Here is a 17548-nt window from a genome sequence, read left to right on the forward strand (position 1 = left end):
AATACTATGATCAGGGATTTCTGCATATTTTTTTATTTTCACCAGTTTGCCTATCCCAACTGTTTTATCACTAATTAATCTCTGGCATCTCCAGGTAGGGCTAAGAAAGACCCAGGTCTGAAACCTGAAAGAGCCAGTGCATAGACTAGAGGCAGGCAACTTGACACTTTGGACCACAGCTTCCACAATCCCAGACCATTGGCCATGCTTGCTAGGGCTGATGGGAACTGTAGTCCAAACATCTGGAGGGCACCCAATTGGCTACACCAGGCATATCCCATGGACCAACTTTCTGACTCAGTATAAAGCAGCTTCCTATGTTCTAAGGAAGGTTGCCTTTGCCGTTAAGTCAGTTTAGAAACAAGTTTGAGTAGGCATACTGTCTCAATGTAAGCATACTGGCCATCAATACTGAGAAGGTGAGAAAATTCAACTACCTTATTCAGTAGTAAATATAGCATCTTCTGACAAAACACACAGTAAAAAAAGCATACTGCCTTTTTTTCTACACAAACACATAAAAATATTGATTTCCTGCCACTGATGCCAAAGAACAGAACTGTGTGCCTAGAGCAGAGGTGAGGAAACAGATGTTGTTGGATTTCAGCTCCCATCATGCCTAACCATTGACTACACTATCTGGGACTGATGGCAGCTAAAGTCCATGAATGTCCAGAAGGCCACAGGTTACCCGCACTACCAGCCATGGTCTGGAGAAGCAAAGTTTGTGAAGGACTACTTGTATTATTAATTTATCCAGTTACCTTTCTTCTTCTCGGATCCACACTGGACTTTTGGGAATTTGACCCTCGAAGTATTTTGATGCTCTGTAACAAAAGTTGCTGCAAAAACACTGTCCCCAAAAGGGACAACATTATGTGTTATTGCCTTACTTTAATAAATAGATATCAACTTAGTGCAAGTTTTAACAGATTAGTAAACATGAAGAATTAATTAACACATTAAGCACAGATACTTAAAACATTTAAAGGTCAGGTGCTGAACACAGAAATCACAACAATAGGAAAGGCAGGGTTGTTTTTGTAGAGACAAGTAAAATACCCCAGGCTCAATTGGGACTGGCAATTACCGGCAAGTGTGGAGAACAGTTAATAAAAAGGTTTCTCTGAAAGTTCTGTGTTTGCTCACAGTTGAAACCTATCTGCCCACCACTGATACATCCCTCAATCCCCTTAACCTGATGTCTACTGCATCTCTCTCTTCCCTCTCTCCTCCTCCATCAATCATCTATTTCTTCTTACCTGCCTCTCCCTCTGGATTGAGGCGGGATACAACACCAAATGCAAAATACTGCTCTGGTCACAGGAGCAAGCAGTGTGTGTGTGTGTGTGTGTGTGTGTGCGCGTGTGAGGTGGGGTAATTGGTTCTCTTCAGCTTTATTCAGGCAGTCTCTAAGTGCTTGACTTTAACTCGTGAGGAGCAGGAGTGCTCTCACCCGTCCTCCCTCTGTTGTCACGATCCTCACCCTCTATTTGTGGAGGGCAACTTTGTGGAAAGCCTCCTGTATTTTTGGAGGCTCTTCACATAACCCAGAACGGAACATTGGTACTTACCGAGAAGGTTCCTTCTGGGTTGGTGTGCGGAAGGCATCCCACAATGGGTTATCTCCCCCTATTGCCCAGGAAAAGCAGGGACTCACGTGACTGAGTTTTATGCCCTCTATCGGTCTGAAGCTCCTCCTAGCCAGTTCTGTCCGTGGCTAAAGCTCAGAAATTGAGGAAGAAAACCTCTCTTTGTATCATAAGTAAGGAAGAACCACAGAGGAACAGATAACCTGTTAGTAGTACTTAGAAATCAATCTGAGAGTACAAACTTTGAGGATCCTTAGGCAAAGGTCTGGCCAGCTAAGTGCAGAGACAAGTGGCCTGATTACTTATACAAACAGACTTGGTTGTGTTTCAGAGTGTGGTTGGGATGCCTTCCACACACCAACCCAGAAGGAACTCTGTAAGTACCAATGTTCCATTCTCTAGGTTGGTGTGAAGAAGGCATCCCACAATGGGACATGCAAAAGCTAAAAACCCTTATTTGAGTGGGAAAATCTTAGGCAGAGACCTCCTGGAGTCCTACCTGCTGGAGGACTCTCCTGCCAAAGGAGGCATCCGCTGAGGCATATGTGTTGATTTTGTAACGTCTTATGAAGGAATTAGGACTTGTCCAGGTGGCCGCCTTGCAGATTTCTGCCAGAGGGGCATTAGCACTTAAGACAGCTGATGTGGCTACTGCTCTAGTGGAGCGAGCTGTGACTCCTAACGGCTTAAGAGGCATGAAGACTCATAGGACAAAAAAATACATGCTTTTAACCACCTAGCTAGGGTAGATCTGGTAATCTTCTTGCCCCTAGCTACAGGGTGAAAGGAAATAAACACTGAGTCAGATTATCGAAAGGACTCTGTCCTTCTTAGATAAACTTTAATGGCTCTGTGGACATCCAACTTGTGCCAAGCCTTCTCCTGTGGATGAGAAAAGTTAGGGCAGAAAGATGGCAGAATAAGCTGCTGTGACCTATGGAATAGCATGTTGACCTTAGGGATAAAGGTCAGGTCTATTCGAAGGACGACAGAGTCCCTATGGAAGGTGATGAAGCCTTTCTGATTGAGATGGCAGATAACTCTGAAATTCTGCGAGCAGACGTTATGGCCACAAGGAAAAGAACTTTCTATGACAGAATGTGTAACGGGATAGAGGCAATTGGTTCAAAGGGAGGTTCAGTCAATGCTGAAACTACAACTCATAGGCTTCCGGGAAGGAGTCCTATGGACTATGAGAGGACTCTCGAATGCTGTTCCACAGAGAAAATATTTTGATGCGAGGGTGTGAACTTAGTGGCTGCCTATCAGGGTTGGAAAGGACTGATGACAGGGCTGACTTTTGTCTGCACAGGGTACCCAGTTTCAAACCCATCTGGAGACTTTCTTGGAGAAAGGCTAGGAGTTCCTTGACAGCTATTGCCTGTGGATTAAGTTTCTCCCTTTCACTCCACCTGCAGAAAGACTTCCAGGTTGTTTCTTAGATTCTGGTGGTGGAGTCCAGCAGGGTACATATGACATCCTCAGAATAACCCAGAGTTAAGTAGATGGACCTTTCAGCAGCCAGGCAGTTAGTTTGAGCCAATTTGGGTCTGGGTAGAGAACTGCTCCCTGAGACAAGAGGTCCGAGATCTGGGGCAGGAACCACAGACTTTCCACTGCTAGGGCTAGGATCTTGGAGAACCAGGGACGTCGCAGAAGAAGAGGGCTACTAGGACTACAGTCACTTGCTCCTTTCTGATGTTCTGCAGAACTCTCACTTGGAAAGGGATTGGAGGGAATGCAAAGAACCTCTTTCAGCCAGTTGATGTATAGTGTATCTATTCCTTCAGCTCCGTAAGTCTGAAATCTGGAGAGATCTTGGCAGCTTGTGGTTGTGTCTGGGAGCGAACAGGTCCAGCATTAGTGGACCAAAGCACTGTATGATTTCCTGGAAGACTGTTGGATGTAAGCAATATTCCCCCGGGTCTATTTGTTGCCAACTCAGGTGGTCTGCTGTATGGATCAGGGTCCCTTTGATGTGTTGGGCTGATATGGAGGCTAAGTTCCGTTCGGCCCATAATAGCATGCACTAGGCCTCTAGGGTAGGGAGGAAGATTTGGAACCTCCTTGATGTGTTATGTGGGCTCGCATTATTGTTGTCTGTTCTGACTAGGATATGAGAATGTCACAGATAGCGTGAGAATGGTGTTGTTGTTGTTTTTAGACCCAGGTGAACTGCCCCGAGCTCCAGCCAGTTGATGCTGTGGCGGTTCCCCTCTGCATTCCATTTTCCTTGACCAGGAGGAAGTTCCAGTGGGCTCCCCACCCTTCGAGGATAGCATCTGTCATCAATGTGATCCTCTTTAGCTCCTGGAAGGGGCTGCCCACCTGAAGATTTTGGGGAACTTGCCACCACCTGAGGGAGTGTCCGATGTGAAGATGTATGGGGAGGTGATTGCTATGCTATTTGAGCTTGGAAGTGTAATAGGAACCACTGAAGGGAGCAAGAGTACACTCCATACTACAGGAGAATGCCGAGACATGAGATCAACAAACTTAGAAGACGTGTAGCGTCCATTAAATTGGTTATTCTTTGACGATAAATTGCCCTCGAACCATTCTGGGGCTTGACTATTCTCTCTGGGGAGAGGAAAACGAACCCCTTGGAGGTGTTGATGAGTGCTCCTAAATGAGGGAGTTAGGTGGGTGTGAGGTGGCCTTTTTTGTTTTTGTCCCCTTCTTTTTGTTTTCTGTTTATGATAAAGTCATATCTTTCTAGGTATTCAACAGTTGTCTGGAGATCCTGCAAGGCTTTCTGACTGGAACCAGACCAGATAAGGTGGTTGTCCAAATATGGCTAAATATGCACACCTTTTAATCAGAGGTGAGCTATTAATGACACCGTGATCTTGGTGAAGACGTGAGGTGCCAAGAATAAGCCATTTGGAAGTGCTAGTTCTGCTAGGTGAAGTGTAGGAATTTTCTGTTAAGCAGTGAGATGGGAATATGCACATATGCCTCAGTGAGGTCTATTGATGTCAAATATTCTGTTTTGTGGAGGACCTCCTTGATGGCTTGGAGAATCTGCATATGGAATTTTTTGGTATCTCACAAACCTATTAAGATGTTTGAGGTCTGGTATTGGTCTCCAGCCTTTGACATTTTTGACAATCAGAAAGAAGATGAAATAAATTCCTTTGTATTTTTCATTAGATGGTACTGGTTCTTGCACTCCTAATTGAAATAGATGCTGTATTGCGGTAGATATGACGTGATTCTTGGTGGCCAGCAATTGTCCGTGGAATGTTCACATGATGGGAGGAAATGCTGAAGTCTCCCTCCAATGATGGATTCCCTAATGTTAGAACTGTTGTTCTCCAGACCTGGAGGTCTGGAAAGTAGGAGGGAGTTTGGTAGAAGAGCTAGAGGAGGTAGCGCTCCTTGGCTGAAGGCTGGATCTGGACCATGTTGGTTTAGGGAACCTGTAGCTTTTTGGATCTAAAGGAAGATCGGTTAGTGATCCAGAAAGAGCAAAAGGTCATGTAAGACCGGGCGAGGTGGTTGTTGTTATTATTTATTGTTATTGTTATTATTATTTCATTCTTCTCATTGAGAAGATGACGGTATAACCTTTTTCTTATCCCTCGTTTCTATGAGCACATCTGTTAAGGCTTATTCTCCAAAAAGATGTGCACCCATGAAGGGTACAGTCACAAGATTTCCCCTTGAGGGAAGATCAACATTCCAGTGCTTGAGCCAAAAAGAATGTCTGGCCACATTAGTAGCTGCTATGGAGGTGGCTGAGAAGTGGAGAGCATCTTGTGTAGCATCAGCCAGGAAGGCAAAAGATTTAGAGAATCTGATCAGTCCTTTTATATAAGGTGGTCTGATTTAATTCCTTATTGTTTATTACGTCTTCTAGCCATAAGATGGAAGCTCTAGCAAAAATAAAACAATACTGTTTTATTTAAAGTGAATGCTGAAGCTTCATGTGCCTTTTTAAAAACGTGGATCCGATTTCCTTTCTCCATGGTGTTTTAGGGGAATGTCACCATCTTCTGGTGTTACAGCACCTGAAAGTAAAGCCACCACAGGGGCATCTACGAAGGGAATTTTTAGTTCTTCTATCACATCATGAGGAAGAGTGTAAAACCTCTGTGCTGTACTAACTCCCTTTTTTCATTGGAAGGGAGATTTCCACTCATCCTTCATTAATTTATTGAAGGAATTAGGAAAAAGGTAACTCTTGGTGGCTGGCTTGGGCTCTGGAAACATCGCTGCCCCTCTAGATGCTGCTGCTCAGGTTGTCCTGGCTCGCTAGCTAGGGAGGCAATTGCTTTGGACAATAAAGGTAAAAAGTCCTCTTTGTTAAAGAATAGATCAGATGAGAAATGGTCTGCAATTTCTGTGTCTGACCATCCACCCTCCTCTCCTTCTGAAAAGGACTCCTGCAGTGATATTACAGAGGAATCACTGTCAGGGTGGAGCCCAGGCAAGGTGGTCTTGGATTTTGTTAGCACGACCTCTGGTTGTGGAGTGTAGGACTGGAGAGTCATCCTCAGAACCTGCTGAGTGCAGACTGAGGGAAGGATTGGGCTATTTTGATTTTGAAGCCTCATTTTTATTTTTGTTTTCTAAGTGCAGATGAGGAGAGCAGGAATTCTTGGAATTGTGCAAGCTTCTGGCACATTTTGCAGAACAGCTTGATCTCAAGGTTTCCTTATCTAATAAATGGTCAGTTAGATTGTCCAGTACTGCCTTAGTGATCTGTGCGAAGACTGATTTATCTATTTGAGCCATGCTTGAGATAGGCGTTTGGACGATCTCACTGTGTCTGTCTGAGCAATGGAGGAGGTAGAGGGGGGATGGGCTTCCCTTTGCAAGTCAGGATCGAAACTGCAACTTAAAATGGCCGCCTGCTTTGTTTGGCGGGAAACCTCCATGAGAGGGAGAGGGGGGGAAATAAATGGATTTGATCTCACCCTTGATGTTGTTGGAGCGTCTGACTGTTTGATTGTTTCCTCCTGCTGCTCTGAGTGGAGAAGGTGGCGTACTTGGGGCCCTTGAGACTCCCTCAGCCTTGGCCACTTCTTTTGAGGCTAGGATCACACCATTCCTGGTGTCTTAAGAGACTCAGCAAGGGGCCGTAGCCTCCGGGCTGGTGATCTCTTTGATCCTACGTGGCTGGAAGCCTCAGTAGGCAGCCCAACTGGTTATCTCCCTGATAGATTGTCCTTTTGTCAGCCACTCCTTAATGACTCTCACGAGTCATCGTTTTCTTTTCAGGCCTTGAAATGGTTCTCTTTGCCGCAGGGGTCATGGAGAATGATAGGCAAGCGGCAGAGAAAAAGAAGCAGAAAAGAAACTTTTTTTTTCTTTTTTGGCAAGAGGAGGTGAAAAATAAAGGCTAGTTGTAAGAAAGAAGATCAAAAAGGTAAGGAGTTTAAAAAATATAGAGATAGGTATAGGCTTGAGATAGGAGATGAGAATTAGCTCTGTCCTGGGCGAAAAGCAGGGACGAACTGGCTAGGAGCTTCAGACAGATAGAGGGCATAATCCCTGCTTTTCCTGGGCGATAGGGGGAGATAACCCATTGTGGGATGCCTTCCTCACACCAACCTGGAGAAGGCTGTTTTTCCAGAATTCCAGCTCTCATGGAGACCCTCCATGAATGACAAAATGCAACAAGGCTAAAGCCCTCCCTCCCTTCACATGTCTACCCTATTCAGGTTTAGAATCCCTGAATAGGGCTTATGAGAACGGCTGAATACAGCTTACCTGTTTCTTCCCAAACCCCAGTGTCTGTGATGCTGAAAAATGTAGTTTTCCTAAGGGCAGCTGATGTCATCAGGCACCCTGGGAAAACTACATTTCCCATTGTTCCAGGCACCAGCAGCAAAAACAGAGTGAAAGAAAGACAGACTTTCCCCAGTGTCATTGGAGCAGCAGCTTAAGTTCAAATCTAGCTTCATGTCACAATATTTACATCAGGGGTGGGCAACTTGTGGCTGCCCAGATGTCTTGACCTATAACTCCCATCATTCCTCACTACTGGCTTTGCTGGTTGAGGCTGACGAGAGTTGAAGGCCAAAACGTCTAGAAGGCCACTATTTGCCCACCCCTAATTTACATGTTCAGCTCAATAAATTAAAATCCACTGAAAAAATGAACTTGGGGTTGACTTCATTATATTAAGAGTTGCTTGTGTGAACCGGCTCCAAATCACTGGGGCATGGAAAAGGAATCCATTTGCAGTGATAGAGGAGCACATAGCTGAAGTGGCCAATGACAGGCAGTGGCCAGTATTCCATCCTCAAGAGTTCTTTGCAATCTTGAATCAGTGTCTAGTGAACAGTAAAATAAAGTGCTAATTTAAAAAAAAAAACAGCATCTAAACTTACCTTTCTTTCAGTAATATCGTAAACTTTGTTTGTTTTTGTTGAAATTCTGTACTTTTGTTTTGGTACCTGAAAAAATAAAAATAAACACAAACCTAATTTGGAGAAATAGTTAATGTACCTTTTGGCATTTCTTTCCTCTGAAATAATCCTCCATATTTATTATTCCTTACCAAACCACCATCTTATGGCTAGAAGACATAATAAACAATAATAAATCAGACCACTTTATATAAAGGGACTGATCAGATTCTCTAAATCTTTTGCCTTGCTGGCTGATGCTACACAAGATGCTCTCCACTTCTCAGCCACCTCCATAGCAGCTACTAATGTGGCCAGACATTCTTTTTGGCTCAAGCACTGGAATGTTGATCTCCCCTCAAGGGGAAATCTTGTGACTGTACCCTTCATGGGTGCACATCTTTTTGGAGAATAAGCCTTAACAGATGTGCTCATAGAAACGAGGGATAAGAAAAAGGTTATACCGTCATCTTCTCAATGAGAAGAATGAAATAATAATAACAATAACAATAAATTGATGAGATTTTGCAGAATTATTATTTAAACACTGAAGACTTCGGCCTGATTTTGAAAAGAGTAATTTTCTAGGTCAGCCTTCCTCAACCTGGGGCGCTCCAGATGTGTTAGACTACAACTCCCAGAATGCCCCGGCTGGGGCATTCTGGGAGTTGTAGTCCAACACATCTGGAGCGCCCCAGGTTGAGGAAGGCTGACCTAGGTGTCACATATCTTCATGTAAACATGGCTGCAGGCACTCTTTCTCCAGCCCCTTCCACTCTTGGCAGTGCATTTGTGTGTTTTAATCAGGTTTACCTTTCTCCACGTGTGTGTGGAGCGTATTACGAGCTACCAAATCAATCACAGGCAGCCCAATGTAAATCGCTCAATTATTTTTCTGATATTGTATTTCAGAAGATTGGGAACACATTAAACAATATTCTTAAGGCAGAACATTCTTGGTATATATTGCATAAAATGTGGGATATTCCCTCCCAAGGGATCCAATGAAGGTCCACCTATACCAGGGATGGGAAACCTCCAGCCTGCTGAACCTCCTTGGATTCCTACAGGGAGCAGAGTTTGGACCGCTGGAGAAACCGTCGCTGTTATCTCCAATCACAGTTTGGTGATAACAGTAGGGATACGAGCAAGTGCAGAGCCAGGGACTCAGGGGGGATCTACACAACTGCTTTTAAAGCGCTTTAAAGCACTTTGAAAACGTTTTGAAAACTGTATATGCAGTGTGTCCTGGGCCCCAACAGTTGTCAAAACTGTTATAAAGCGCTTTAAAGCAGTAGTGTAGATCCCCCCTCAGCCAATGCTGGGAAGAACCGGCTGCATCTCTTTATGTGCTACTCATCTTCCCCACCAGGACGATGAGTGGCATACAAAGCCAGAGACTTGGCTAGTGCAGGGAGGAGCCACACATGCCAGCACCAGCCAAGTCTCTTTGTGTGCTACTCACCATCCCTAACGTGACCAAGAGCAGCAAATGAAGGTGGATGCTGGGAGGAACCAGTGGCTGCCTGTCAGCTACCGAGCCACATACAAGGTTATGTTGTTATCCTACAAAGCCCTAAACTTAGGACCAGGATACCTCGCAGACTGCCTTCCCTTATATACACCCAGACGACAACTACGATCCTCAGAGGAGGCCCTACTGGCCATTCTGAGATGAACGGAATGCCATCATGAAGAACCTTGGCGGCAGGCCTTCTCTGTGGTGGCACCCACCCTCTGGAGGACCCTCCCTCGTGCAGTTTGGGAGGCAGGAAACGTAGTATCTTTTAAACGCCTCCTGAAGACATACCTTTTTACACAAGCTTTCCCCAGTTTTAATGTAGCTGGTTTTAGATTGCCTTTTTAACTTTTTAATGTTTTAAATTTGTACTTGTTATATTTTATGGTTTTTGGTTGTACATTGCCCAGGGAGCTTCGGCTGATGGGCAGTACAAAAATGTAATAAATAAATAAACCACTCCTCCCAGTGTTACATGAGTCACTTTTAAATGGTGAAAGGCTGTATGTAGCACAGAGAAAGGCAAAATGGGCAGTGGGGGAAAGGGGGTATGACATTAATCAGTGTGACCACATCCAGTGAAATCATCTGACCCACAAAAGTCCCCGGATCTATAAAGAAATTCCCCATTCTTGCCTTAAACTATTTTAATAGACTACAGCAACTTTTCCCGGCAAAGGAAGCCAATGACACATTTTGAACGTAACAATTCACTATGGTTTATGATTTATTGTTAAGTGCATGAGCCTTGGGCTCTTGTGCTCCCCACTCCCCTCAGGTACAGCTGTAAGGTGATCAGAAGATTTTGCTTCTGTTTTCAGTTAATCACAGTTTGGGATTAAGACCAAACCTTAATCTTAACTATAGTTTATTGAAATAAGACAGCTTCATAAACCTAGTTAAGACTAACCACAGTTTGTCAGGGTTCAGAGGTTGTTTGAACATCACAGTGGCAAATCAGAGCTTAATTAATTAAGCTGCAGTTTGCAGGGACAAGCACCACATGCAGACCACTTCCATTTTCTGTTAACAACCTCCAGTCAACTCAATTGGAGACTGTGTGACATGAGAACCCAGACTGGTTAAACCAACAACAAACCACAGGTTAACTCCTGGGTTGTTTAACCCCCAAACAAGCCAACATTCCAGCTTTACACGTCATGCTGACAACCACTGACCAGAGGTTGTTTCCAGAAATGTAAATGGCTCATGGGAAGGACGCATGCCCACAAATTGTCCATGTGAATCGAGTCAAAGCTAACCTGTGGTTCCTACTCTTTTGTTACCTTGAGAAGGAGATTAGAAGCTTTTGCTTCCATTTTTATGCAAAAGCTTCTGACCTCATTCTCAAAGTAACAATTGAAAAGAGGTGCATGCCAGCCTGTGGAATGCCCAGGCCATAATTTAATGGTATGTCCTGTTGAGGCCAATACAGCATACCAGGAAATCTCAGACTGTGAGGATCCAGATTCAAATCCTCACTTACAGATGAACTTCGGCATGTAACTACCTCTATACAGAGATGGCCAAGGATTCCTTTCTACGCATCAGTGAAGATCAATGGATCAAACTCCAGTTTCCAATACCGATATATTATGGGGGGGAGGGGGGAAATCAAAGCTAGGTACTGGACAACAGGGGTGTACAAGAATTTTGTTTCCATTAGCAAATCATTCGAACTTGCCCCATTTACAGTTTGAATGCATTTTCATTCTTTAGTCAATGAGGGAATGGTGTGCACTTTTGAAAAACACACACTAAAATGTGCAGTTTTCCCTTTTGAAATGCAGTTCCCCCATTCGAGCAAAAAGAAAAACAGGTAGCAAAGAAGAACAGGAATGAGATGAACTGAGATACGAAGTAGAGTTCAGAGAATCACAGTGAGATGAAGCATCTCTGGTTGCCCCATCCTTATTGGACAGTTCCCTGGAATACATTTTGAATGAAACACTGCAGAAAAAAGAAATAACATATTCACTACTCATAGATGCTTACATTCTGTAGCCTGTTTCGACATATGGGATAGCCGCACACCTTGATGATTAATCGTTCTTCCACAACATCCTTATAATGAGAAGGTGTTATAAATTTCCCCTGAAATTATCAAAAACAAAGAGACATGTTTTTTAAAAAAGGACTTTCTCCAAACCTGACAGTAAAGAAATGTTTAGAATGGGCGACTGACAGTGCAATCCTATGCATGCCTTCTTGGAGTTAAGTCTCATTGAGTTCAATTGGATTACTCCCAAGGTATGTGTGCAGAGGACTGCAGCCTGAGAAAACGAAGAGCATGAACACTGAACAGGAATAGCGAACAATGAAAGGGGGACAGTGAATATCTTTTAAATGGGGAGGCTTCTAAGCTCATCCAGTTAAACATGCTCAGAGTCCGCCTTCAGTGCACATGGCGACATTGCTTGGCATGAGAATAGACTTTCTCTCTCACAGTCATGCTGATTTCCCAACCACGCTAATATAAGGATTACATCTAGATAATGCATGTAAAGCGCTCGGAACACTTGGAAGCACTATGCAAAAATATAACTCACTTTTTCTGGCCTGGGAACACTATCTGGATAATGTACTACTGAAGGTTGGCAAAATCATCAGCTTTTTCCAAGAGCAAAACTAAACCTTAAAATGGTACAAACCTATGCATGTTTATACAGAAAACAGTCACTCAACTCCCAGCATTTCAGGGGTTAGCACAGGATTGCACCCTAAAACTTATAAAACTTGTAAAAAGAGGACATACACAATTCACAAGGAATTCTTCATTGATATCATCTTCCAACAGGCATTCAACAACCTGCAAGGCTTTTCGCTCATACTCAATCTTCTTTCTGATAGCAGCTTCAAGCACAGCTTTCCTACAGGAGAAGAAACTTTTAGGTCAGAGATGGGCAAACTTTTTTCTGTCAAGGGCCACATTCCTTCAGGGTAATCTATCAGGAGTCACATGTCAGAGGTGGGCAGGGTCAAAGCCATAAGTGGGTGATTCACCCCTTTCTCTCTCTCACCCTCTTCCTTCCCACCCACCAGGCTGCCAGGGAAGGGACAGGTCACTCTTGTCAGAGGTCTGAACTGACCACATGCAAGGAACTTTTAAAATTGGGAAACAGGCTAAAGGTAGCCCACCCCTGTTTTGCTCTATGGATAATCCTTTGGCAACTTCTACCCATGTGCTTATGAAATAATTTCATTGGTGTATTTCAATGCAATATTGATGTTCCCCTTTCTCATATATGACATGAAATCCTCCTGCTTCCATTACATTTTTTTTTTCTGAACAGGTGTGAAATTCTTGGAAAAATTGCTAGCAGCCAAACACAAGGCTTGTTTACAAATGTGCTGGTGATCATGTTTTAAGTTCAGGGCTACATAAGGGAGGGTTCTCATACTTCTCCCAAGCCTAAAGAAGGTCAGAGACTCAGAAAACAGCAACATTTCTTGCACAGTTGGTTTCTGAGAAGGACAACCCAAGGCGCACCCACACAGGACATGTTGGGACTGACATCAAGAATTTACACATCCCTGAGGGGCCATGGGCTGGCAAACTGGTCAAACCGATTTAGAATTTAAGGTCATTTACATGGGAGTAAATTCCAGTGAACTGACTGGAGTGTACTTCAGTCAGTGAACTTTTCTCCTCTGCTAATAGACCTCTCACTGAAAAGACATATGAAGTTTCTACAAAATACAAATGAACTACAAAGACATAGGGAAAACAAATTATTTTAATTATAGAATGTTTGGAGATAACAATACCTTTGTGCATCATCTTCATTTTTCAAACTAGTGGACTGTTTATTTCCTAATAATAAAAAAGACAAAATAAGTAAAAACAATAACATGGAAATAAGGGATTAACTCAATGTAAGGCATATAGCATTCTCATGGATAGCTTTTACAAATTTGAGGAAAGGCCTATTTTTACTTGTAGGATATCTTTCCAATCCCGCTTTTCGAAAGGTGTGTTTTAATACATGTTGGTTACAGGTACAGGCTCCTCAAACAATAGCCTGGGAACCTTTTCACTTAAAGCATGCCGCAACTTAGTTTATAACAGATGTTTGGGCATGGAGGATCTTTATAATTACACATGCAAATGCTCAGAAGAATTAGCCCACATTGGGGCTTAAGTGCCCTGCATAAGCACATCAAAAAGGGCATGGTGAATTTTGTTTAAGTATGATTTGCCTTTGGTACATGTGTAGTTTTAGATTTACCAGCTGCAAGTATGAGCCTACATGCCTATTGGTCCAACAGAATAAGACTCCACAGTGTAAACAGCCCTTTACAGGACCAATTAATTCAATGGTTAGTTGCTATTTTTTTTAAAAAAAAATCAGTGCTGCTCCTGTTTCTTTAACTTTAATTTGTGCAAACCGTCCAGAGAGCTTTGGCTATTGGGCAGTATAGAAATGCAATTAACAATAATAATAATAAAAAACCAGTAAACTGCAGCCTGAGATGCAGAAATTAAGCAGGTGATGCTCTTCCCTTTATCAATGTGACAGGTGTTACTTGTTAAAATTATTCCATTCTGTTTTAAAAGCATGGGTCAACGATAACGAAAATTTGCTAGAGTTTATTTATTAGTCCTAAGTAAACAGTTCATGTGTATATGCTTAAGGAAAGAACTCTGTCCATCCTAAATGTGGGTAACCATATAGTTTGTACCCAGCAAGGTATGCAGCGGGAGTGGCTTCTAAAACACCCCACAGCCCCCACACCAAGCTATAGTTGTGGGGTGGTTTAGAAGCCACCCCTGCCACACACCTCACTGGGTTTGGACAGAAATGGCAGGTAGGCAAGCAGCATGTATGTGTATGGGGGGTGGGGTAGGGGGAGAAACCATGGTGTCTTCTCCCCTCCACCCCACCACCCTCAATCAGCCAAACCCAGCCTCTTTGTCTTTCACAGCTGTATGCCAGGCAGAGTTCAAAAGGGACAGCTTTCCTCATGGCTGAGTTTTGAGGACAGGCTAATCAGAGAGAGGTGGGGGTAATAGGAACGGACTAGGACTCAGCCCCAGCCCCTTCTCTCTCTCTGTGGGAATGCTGCAACCTGTTGAATTTCTGCATATTGTACAGTTAGTAAAGACAGAAAAGTCCTGGCAGGGGGAATTGATAAGTCACCACTTAATGCAGCTGCAGGGTTTTGAACAATGTAATTGTCTGGAGCAATTCTAATATCATTATCTGAGGCAGAGAGAGGAAATGAAAACCCACAGTTCAAACTTAACTTACATTTATAATTTATTTAAATCATTTAAATCCTGCTTTTCATAATTTTAGGGAACAGTTTGTGTGAGTCTATTTATTAGTTCTAAAATCTGGAGTGGGCGACTCATGGCCCTCCACATGTTTTGGCCTACAACTGCCCACATCTCTAGCCAGCATAGCCAATGGTGAGAGGTGCTGTGAGTTGTAGGCCAATTTTTTATTTTTTTTGGAATACCACAAGTTGCCCAACCAAGGCACAGAAAGCAAAAGAAAATTCCCACCATTTATTTCAAACATTTTATCCCACCCTTCAGTTGGAAAAAGGCTCCCGTAACTAACAGCTTAATAACATAGTCCCTTAGGTTTACAATCTAAAAACACAACACAAAAGGAAAACAGATTGGTAGGGAAGAGGAAAAACGAGAACTCAGGCGCTAGTCCTTAGTAACTTGGAAGTAAGTCTCATTGTGTTCAGTGAGGCTTTCTCGGAGGGTAAGTGTGAACAAGCCTGCAGATACACAGCACAAACTCATGAATCTTTATATCAACGTAAATCCTACTGATTTCAACAAGATTTACTACGTAGTAAATTTATAGAGGATTACTCCAACATTACAATCCCAGTGTATTCAGTGGCACTTACTTTCTAATAAGCATGGTTAGGAAGTCTCCAGCCTAAAATCTCCTAAAATCCAAACTTAAACTCAGATCCTAAACATGTTGATTTTACCATAAAAATTACTTCCAACCAAGTACGATTTAGAATCGGTTTAAAATGACGTAAAGCTGCAAACCCAAGTTCCGGATCAATTCAATGAAATTAACTTTCGAAACACACGCCGGATTTGGTGAAAGGGAAACCAGCAGGGCTGACATCCTTCGAGCACCTACGAGCCAGTAAGCCCCACTGAATTCTGCGGGCCTCGCTTCCGAGTCAGCGCGAGTAGGGTCGTACCGCACAGCGTTTTCCTCCCGAATTCCTCTCTCACCATGGAACCCGCGTTGCCCACCCCACTAGAATGCGCGGGATGGTTTAGCCCTCCTCCCCGTTTGTTATCCGTCTGGACGAAACGGGAAGGAACAGACCATGGAAAGAGAGAAAAAGAGAGGGGTCGGTGGGATTCCCGCCGTCTAATAATGCCTTTATTCGTGTGACCTGCGCGTCTGCTGCGGTGACTCCTGGCCTGCGAGGCGCTCGGCGGCTCCTCTTCCGCCATCATCATGAGCTTTTTCGTCTCTGACCTCTCAACCGCCGCTGCGCTGCGCTGTGGGCGGAGACGGGCGGAGTTTGGGGAAGGGGGCGGTGCTGGAGGTGGTCATGAAGGCCGCCGGGGGAGCCGAGGCTGCAGTCAAGCGGGTGGCTCAAGAGGTAAGTGGGGCGACGAAGCCCTTCTTCTCAATATACCAGAGAGAGACGGAGGGGGTGAGGCGCGTCGCTTCGGAGTAAAGAGACAAATGCATCCTATGTATGTGGACTCTCAGGGACCGGGACCTCGAGGGTAGAGAGTGCATGGCATCCCGGCTCTCTCTAGGTTTATTCGGAAGTCAATCTTTCTCTCCCTCCCTCTTGTATTCAACGGAGTTCATGCCCAGATGGGTGTGTGGAGTAGGCTCCTGCAACTCCGACTCCATAGGTTGTGCCCAGTGTTACTTTAGCTTAAGCTCCACTCGTTTCAATAGGTCTATTCCAAGCCGGACTAATGTTGGATACAACCCCATGCGTGTCCGTCCCCCCTCGCAAGTCAGGTCCTTCCAAACAAGCCTGCGTTGGATTTGCAGCCTTATTTGCAAGAGTTCGCTCGGTTTGGGAACTGAGCCACTTCCTTGCAAGTGTAAGTAAAGAAAATGCCTCTGGGCATGTGCAGAGTAACTTTCCGTTACCACTGAATTACGCAGGAAGGGAAATTCTCAAAAGACAGGTTGCATGCCTGTTGGGTAGGCATTAGCCCTTTTCTTTCTCTAGCGATTAAGCTGTAATCCTGTGCGCACTTACTTGCGAGTAAACCCAAGTAAACTCAGTGGGGCTTACTTTTGAGTCAACATGCTTAGGTTTAGACCGTTAAACACTGTTTTGTTAACCTTGCCCTCAAAAGTGCTGAAAAGTCAGTTTACTGGATGCTCCTTTTTGCATCAAAGAGCAGCTTTCCTTGGAAATGCATGTTTCCCTCATCAGCCTGTCTGGTTACCAACCTAGTTTTAACTTTACTTTTTGCCATAATATAGATGAGAGCAAATTAAGGTATATTTTTATTGCTTTTTTAAATAAACAGGAAGTGTTTTTTAAGTTTCTTTTTTTTTAATTGGGTCAACACATTATACTCTGTAGAACTTCTTATGTAATATGCTTAATAGTCTACTGTAAAGCTATTAACCATACTTACTTAGAAGCATATCCTGTTTAATACACATTAAATTAGGGTTGGGCTGTCAAAGTTTCCTTTATAAGTATTGGAAGAGCAGTTCCAGATTTCTAGAATGTGTTGTAGAAAGTTGAATCCTAGGCAGGATATACACTACTGCTTTATAACAGTTTATAATCGTTTTGACAACTGTTCAGGCCAAGGACACATTCCATATACCGGTTTCAAACTGTTTTCAAAGTGTTATATTCTGCTTGGCGTAGATCTGGCCCTGGTTTCTCAAATGATCTGGCCCTGGTTTCTTCCCCTGCCCCCTTTTTATATAATCCAACCGCTAAGAGAAAGTAATTAACCTTTGTTGTTAATTCTTATTTATCTGGTGCCCCACTATACCAGGTGCTGATGCCAGGCCTGTCTGAAGCTGTGAGGATCTGCTGATGTCTGTTGGTACAGTCAATACTAAACTAGAGGACCAATGGTCTGACTCAGC

At 43.7% G+C, this 17548-nt stretch overlaps 2 protein-coding genes across 2 annotated transcripts in view; one reads left to right on the plus strand and one right to left on the minus strand.

Moving 5' to 3' along the window:
* The window catches only part of RPAP2 (RNA polymerase II associated protein 2), a 59841-nt gene extending 43909 nt beyond the window's left edge, over positions 1-15932 (minus strand). Inside the window, exons 1-6 of the mRNA XM_063136389.1 lie at positions 15855-15932; positions 13239-13284; positions 12226-12340; positions 11466-11564; positions 7934-7999; positions 765-853 (exon numbers count right to left, since the gene is read on the minus strand). Coding sequence (XP_062992459.1) covers positions 765-853; positions 7934-7999; positions 11466-11564; positions 12226-12340; positions 13239-13284; positions 15855-15921 — 482 coding nt within the window. The 5' untranslated portion in view covers positions 15922-15932. The remainder of the gene's footprint in view (positions 1-764; positions 854-7933; positions 8000-11465; positions 11565-12225; positions 12341-13238; positions 13285-15854) is intronic.
* A 111-nt stretch (positions 15933-16043) lies between these two features.
* GLMN (glomulin, FKBP associated protein) overlaps positions 16044-17548 on the plus strand; it is a 35287-nt gene continuing 33782 nt past the window's right edge. Inside the window, exon 1 of the mRNA XM_063136402.1 lies at positions 16044-16067. The gene's annotated coding sequence lies outside the window, so the exon portion shown is untranslated. The remainder of the gene's footprint in view (positions 16068-17548) is intronic.

This window comes from Elgaria multicarinata, chromosome 1 (genome assembly GCF_023053635.1).
Source record: "Elgaria multicarinata webbii isolate HBS135686 ecotype San Diego chromosome 1, rElgMul1.1.pri, whole genome shotgun sequence".
Lineage (NCBI taxonomy): Eukaryota > Metazoa > Chordata > Lepidosauria > Squamata > Anguidae > Elgaria > Elgaria multicarinata.